At 49.2% G+C, this 6519-nt stretch overlaps 1 protein-coding gene across 1 annotated transcript; it reads right to left on the bottom strand.

Moving 5' to 3' along the window:
* Positions 1-607: 607 nt before the first annotated feature.
* On the bottom strand, positions 608-4178 carry PIM3 (Pim-3 proto-oncogene, serine/threonine kinase). The gene is made up of 6 exons (XM_044276843.1): positions 3562-4178; positions 3370-3479; positions 3238-3288; positions 2779-3142; positions 2100-2276; positions 608-2014 (listed from the first exon to the last, which is right to left on the bottom strand). The coding sequence occupies exons 1-6, from the start codon at positions 3644-3646 to the stop codon at positions 1830-1832; spliced, it is 972 nt and encodes a 323-aa protein (XP_044132778.1). The 5' UTR covers positions 3647-4178; the 3' UTR covers positions 608-1829.
* Between the last annotated feature and the right edge of the window lie 2341 nt (positions 4179-6519).

The following is a 6519-nucleotide window of genomic DNA, read 5'->3' on the forward strand; positions in this document are numbered from 1 at the left end:
ACATTGAGCAGATAAACAAATAGCTGATCGGTGGGGGTGCTGGACCCTCGATCTGGCTAGGCAGTCAATATCTTGTCAGAGATCCAAAACCCCCAACCAAGTGCCGGAACTACACAGCTTCACCCATTCCAGGTAATCAATCTGGCCTGTGGCGGTCCAGCTTACCCCCCCCCCCCCCCGATCAGCTGTTTGAAGACAGTGCAGCATTTTAATGTGCTGTGGCCTCATAGGTCACATGGTCTAGATCAGGGATTGACAACTTTCAGCACTCCAGCTGCTGTGAAACTACAACTCCCAGTATGCACACTTGCTCTGCTGTTCTTGTAACTTCCATAGCAATGAAAGGAGGATACTGAGAGTTAGATTGAGAGCAGCTGGCAGCTGTTGATCCATAGCCTAAATGCAGTTCAGTCCCATTTAAGTGATTGAGCCTGAGCTGCAATACCAAGCGCAGCCACTATACCATATACGGCGCTGTGCTCAATTAGCTGTCACCTCACCATCAGATATTAATGATCTGAGGATAGGTCAATATAAGAGCCTTGGAAGACCTCTTTAAATAGCTGGCAAAATGCTGCCAATATGAAAATTAAATTAGCGACACTGATTATGTACAAAATTTTAATTGAAATACTTGTATAAAAAAATATGATCTCCATACATTTCACACTGTTAAAGAAAAATACAAATCATAAACAAGCTGCATAAAATGCAGCCAGATCACAAAACAGCTAATAAATTAGGGTCATGACTCTCTTGACCTCCCAGAGCCACTGCATGGAGACTGTATAATGCCAATAATTTAAAATCCTGTCAAAAAGAAGAAGCATAACTTTACATTTCTGGCAACCCATACCAGACAAAGAAGGCATAAGAACCAACTTGTAGAAGTCAGTAATTCTAGTTTCCTTAAATTAGACTTTGTACAACAATTATCCATCTAAAAAGAGACTTGCTGGAGTTATGGAAAAGACTGGGAAGATGAATGGAATGCAGAGGGGTCGCTAGTCACTTTCCATTGGGAACAGGGGCTCTCAGTGTAAAGCACAGTGTTTGATAACTTCTAGACAAATAAATTAACCAAATAAATAGTGAGAAACTGTCTAAATAGCGCAATAAATAACTATAATACAAGAAAAAAATATTAAATACAGATATGGAGAAAAAAGTAAAAGTCCTTGAATATTGCATTGATTGTGCATATAACATGCCCATACATACTTAAGACTTGTGGGGTGACGAGGGGTTTGGGAAAACCGAGGCTATATGGTCCTGTGTTGCCCAGTGGTAGAGATGAAAAGGAAAATTAAATAAAAAGGGAGGAGGAAAAACAAAAACACGCATTCCTGCTGAAAATGGTACATCTCACGTTAAATACATTGGAATAGAAATGGTCACAATACGCATTCATGCACTCAAGAATCACTTCATAAAGTCCACTGAGCAACGTGTCCAGTGGCCGCGAGGGCGCCCGGGGCGATGAGGTGGACCTTCTTTGGAGATGCACAACTCCAGGCAAAACAGAAATAAAAACAGAAAGAGTCCCACTGAAGCAGCTTTCAAAAAGGCACTCAAAAGCAAATAAAAATCTAGTCCAGGCTCTATGAGAGCAAAACAGTGTACTAAGTACTCAAGAGGTCACTGCTTCTCGTCTGTGTAAGCTGTGGCCCACAACTCTCAGACGCTCAAGTCAAAATGAAGTCTCATTCCAGGGAGAGAACTGCAAAATGGAAAAATAAAACGAAATCCTGTAGAAAGGGTTAAGTGTAGTGAATGCATTGCACCCTCCAGGGTAGTGTTGGCAGCAGCACCCCCGGCCTGGTGCTCCTCTACAGACTCTCGTTGCTTGAGCTTGTGCTAGAGGCATCAGTGTCAATTGTCCTTAGTCTCAGGTCACAGTCCTCGGACTTCACCAGGTCACATTTACACATCCATGGGTGATCGAAGATTTGTTCAAGAGTTGGTCGGTCAGAAGGCCTCAGGGAAAGGCACCATTTGATGAGTTGTTGGCACTCTGCGTGGAATAAGGAGAACAGTTACAACCTATCCAGGTGGCACAGCTCAACAGCACGGACTCTGCGTGGCTGACATGGACCTACCTGGGGAGATTCTTCTCCTGAAGTACAGGCGGACACGCAAGATCTCCTCGTCCTGCTCAAAGGGAATATCCCCGCAGACCATATCATACAGCAGGACGCCCAGTGACCACACCGTGGCAGATCTTCCGTGGTACCTATGGTACCTGACCCACTCTGGGGGGCTGTAAACTCTTGTACCTGGAGACAAAAGAAGGCTTTAGTGAGGCAGCGGACACAATACTAGAGAGGCGCTGAACTCTGCGTGGCCCCGCAATACGGCCCCCTCCCCCACTCTGCTGCAATGAGCAGCCCTGTGTGCATCAGCTGTTTACTAGGCTCCCTTTCAAGTAGCACGTGCCGTCTGCAGCACCGCTCCAAAAATAGACACAAAGGGAGAAGGTGGGGGCCGCTCCATTATCCCGGCATTGTCAGCCGCCCCCTCCCCCACCGCTCCCCTGCCTCCCTACCGTTCCTTGGATACCAAACAACCTGGAATCTGCCAGGCGGGCTGGTCACGTGACGCGCGGGCTCGGGTTTCACAACAAACAGATGTGCAGGCGGCAGCCTCGGTCACCGCCCGCAATGCAGATAGCCGGTGCCCCCCACCCGCACGTGCAGCCTAGTGCGTCACGCCGAGGAATCGCCCGCACCGAGCAGGGAGGGGCTGCGGGGAATGACAGCGCCTCAGTGCGGCACGTACCATCAAAATCCGTGTACACCGTGTCCTTCAGCAGCGCCCCCGAGCCGAAGTCTATGAGCTTGAGCTCGCCGGTCCGCAGGTCCACCAGCAGGTTCTCGTCTTTGATGTCCCGGTGCACCACCCCGCAGCTGTAACAGTGGCGCACCGCCTCCAACACCTGGCGGAAGAAGCCCCGGGCTGTGTCCTCATCCAGCGCGCCCTTCTCCGTGATGAAATCGAACAGATCCTTCACCGGCTCCGGCCTCTCCATCACGATGAGGAAGCCATCAGCTCTCTCGTACCAGTCCAGCAGCTTGATGACGCCTCGGAAGCCGGAGCCCACCTTCTTCAGCAGCACGATCTCCAGCGGCACCATAACTCCGTTCTAGAGAGGGGCAGAGAGAGGGCGGTAAATCCCGCATGTCACGCAGGGTCTCCCCCCCTCCCTCCTTACCCAGGTGCTCAGACCCCAATACTTACTAGGGTGCCCCAGTCCGTCACCCGCTCCTTAGAGACGTGCTTCACCGCCACCTGACAGGAGAGAACGGGAGGTAAGTATCCAGTGTATCGCAGCAGTCACGACATGAGCTGTCACAGGCTGCTCCCACTCACCGGTAGCCCGTCCGCAATCCTGCTGCCCGAGTACACCGTGCCGAAGCCGCCGCTGCCCAGGACGGAGCCCACCTGGTACACCTTCTCGAAGGACTCCTTCTCGGGTTTCACTACGGGAGAGAAAGCATTCATGAGTACGACCGGCTGGGCAATGGTCGCCCGCAGCGGCGCCTCCGTCCACCCCGGTCCTACCTGGCTGCAGGATCTTCACCGGCAGATGGTCCATGCTGCTCGGGGTGCAGATATGAGCCAGGGACCCGAATTTAGACAGAAGCATCGTCAGCTCCAGCCGACAGCCAGCCAATAGTCCACACGCCGGTAGCCGGTGTTATCCTCTCGTCACGTCCGTGTCAGTCCGCTCCCACACACATAAACAAACCGGCTCGTGCCTCACACTGAAAAATCCATGGAGTCCCGGCCACAAACGTGTGGTAAATCCAGTCGGAATGTGTCTCTCAGCCGGCGCCGTAAATCCAGGAGATGTGTGATTAGCAGCAGCAGCAGCAGCCACACGCCGCCGCCCTCGCCAATTCTGAGCTCAATTACTGACAGACCTGCCTCTTAACTCCTAGTATTTTGGTCCTGTGCAATGCTCCCGAGTGATATCCCTCCGCGCTCGGCTTGAGGGGAACACCTACGTATTCCCGGCGACTCGATCCTTTACAAAAGGGTGACTAGAAAATCTATCGCGGGCGATGTTCTTTTCCTGGCTGTAAAAAATGCGGGTGAGGCGCGTCCAGCCCGGCTGTGCAGGGGTTGTTTGCAGTGCGCACTCTTTACTAGTAGTAGCTAGACGCACGGAAGGTTACATGTCTGAAAACGTAGCCGCTCTCACATTAGCAAGTAGGAGCGTTTATTTACATATTTATGTAGTGGCGGCTTCGCCAATCGCTCTCCCGCATTACATTTCAATATCCCACCGCCGCCAATAGGCGCAGGGCTACTTTGCATATGCATGAGGTGAAGCAGGGGCGTTGGGCGGGAAATCCTAGGCGCGCTTTTTTTTTTCCTCCCTTCGTTCCTGGCAGCGCTGGGAAAGGTCAGAGAACTGAGACACTGCGTCTGAGGGGAAGGTGGGAGGAGATGTGCTCTATGCCAATTACACAGTGCACCAAAATCACGATGCCGCCTGACAAGTGCCCAAACTGCAGCACAAGCAGCCATATTTAATCATTTGTATATGCAGCACGGCCACCCTGCACCTACCGGCACGTTCTCTCACAGCCATATCACCTGTGTAACGACGCTATTCTATTTGGCAGCCATGATGCTAATTTACGCCGCGTAGTCCTGCGGTATAGAGCAGTATTTTACCCTATACTACTATTCTATAGTAAACGCGGCGAATACCATATATACTAAGGAATATTGTAGGTGTGAACGGGGGCAGCTAGGATGAGCTCCAGTACGTTTCCCGGGCGCCGTTCCTCGCAGTGGCCACCAGGGGCGCTGACTAGCCATGGAGTGCCTGGCTCGGCGCCGCTATAAAGCATATCATCATGGCTCGGGGATAGCCGCTTTTAATGCAGCTGAAATGTCTCGCGTTTTTTACAGGGGGAATGCTGCTCGTGAGGTCGTGCGAGGACAGGATGCTGGAGACGTTATTAGGGGGCAGGAATGCGTATTATAACATACTGCCTGGATGTGTAGATGCTGTGCATTGATGTGAGTTTAACAAAGACGCATCTTATGAGTAGAACACAGGCTTGGCCGCTGATTCATGAAAACGTGCATCGATGGGGTTATACCACTCTGTATGACAAAAGGATTTTTTTCCGATTTCAGTCACGTTCAGGTTTTTTTCAGTAGAGATAATATTAACCGTAGACCACAGGTTGACAGGCGGCTGAGGAGTATATACTATGCCGTCTCCTGCTGTACATGTGTCCAGCATGATATAGAAGAGAAAGACCCCATCATCTAGTTCTGGGCGTGCAGGGATAAACCACAGTAAGGGCTCGTGCACACAAACGTATTTTCTTTCTGCGTCCTTCCCCGTATGGAAAGTATACGGAAATATTCACTTCAGTGGGGTCGCAAAAAAACCCCCCAATTGACTGTGCATCCTGCTTACTAATGTCCATTCCGTAAAAGGATAGAACATGTCTTATTATTGTCCACATTACGGACAAGGATAGGACTGTTCTATTAGGGGCCAGCTGTTCCGTTATGCAAAATATGGAATGCACATCATACGTATTTTTTGCAGACCACTAAATTCATCTGGTTGTGTGCATGATCCCCAAAGCCTCGTTCACATGTCAGTGAATCACACTGAAGCACACGGATTCTCTGAGTCACACATGCTTGCTTTTGCACGGACATACAGACATGGAAATGTGAATGGGGCCTAAGGTGGCAGGCTCAATCGCAGAATGGAACCGATTGTATATGGCAGGTACCTCAGATACAGCGGTAATGCGTCTCAGCGGAGCCATACAAACAGACAGATTGAGTCCCATGAATAAAATAAAAAATACGAATGTATTTCACACAGATTGCGTGGGGCCCTCTGACAGGTGAGTCAGAAAGCGCTAGTCGACAGTAGGGCACGGAAGGCTATGGGTTGGTGGGGCTCAGTGCCAAGGAATCTAAGGCGACTTTCACATATGCAGCACGGATATCCAGCAGAGAATGCCGGGCATCGGCCAGACACAAACCGCAGTGTAGTAGGAAAAAAGATCCGCTCACCTCTGTTCTCTCAGGGTAGGTGCTCCAAACCAAAGATTGAGACACCCCTCAAAGCTTGATATAGTTTGTATAGAAATATGGGATAGGCATTCATATATGGAAATATAGGACACTATTTATTATGTTAATAATAGCACATGCAGTACAATAAAAATACAATATAAAGAAAACATCAAAACACAGTATGCATATTATCACTGTTTTTTTTTTTTTTAACTTAAAAAAAAAAGGAAGCAGGGCAGAGACTGGTAGCACCAGGTTTTCTCTCTTATATTTCCTGATATGGACCCAATATGGTCCTAGATGTTGGAAGTAGGCTATTGTTTTTGGAGAGAAAATGGTGCAATCAGTCTCCACTTATTTGGGTGGTATTCCTCCTAATGGGTTAAATTTCATAAAATATTCTCATGAGCTAATAAATGAAAAAAATTGCACCAATTGTGCTGATAAGCCACTAGA

This window comes from Bufo gargarizans, chromosome 2, assembly GCF_014858855.1.
Source record: "Bufo gargarizans isolate SCDJY-AF-19 chromosome 2, ASM1485885v1, whole genome shotgun sequence".
NCBI lineage: Eukaryota > Metazoa > Chordata > Amphibia > Anura > Bufonidae > Bufo > Bufo gargarizans.

What these genes read in the sequence shown, in the direction of transcription:
- PIM3 (XM_044276843.1), bottom strand. Translation starts at nt 3,646, where the DNA reads ATGCTTCTGTCTAAATTCGGGTCCCTGGCTCATATCTGCACCCCGAGC. An exon ending in GGTGAAGATCCTGCAGCCAG is followed by an intron (nt 3,480 to 3,561) that starts GTAGGACCGGGG and finishes TCTCTCCCGTAG; the next exon opens with TGAAACCCGAGAAGGAGTCC. An exon ending in CAGGAGAAGAATCTCCCCAG is followed by an intron (nt 2,015 to 2,099) that starts GTAGGTCCATGT and finishes TATTCCACGCAG; the next exon opens with AGTGCCAACAACTCATCAAA.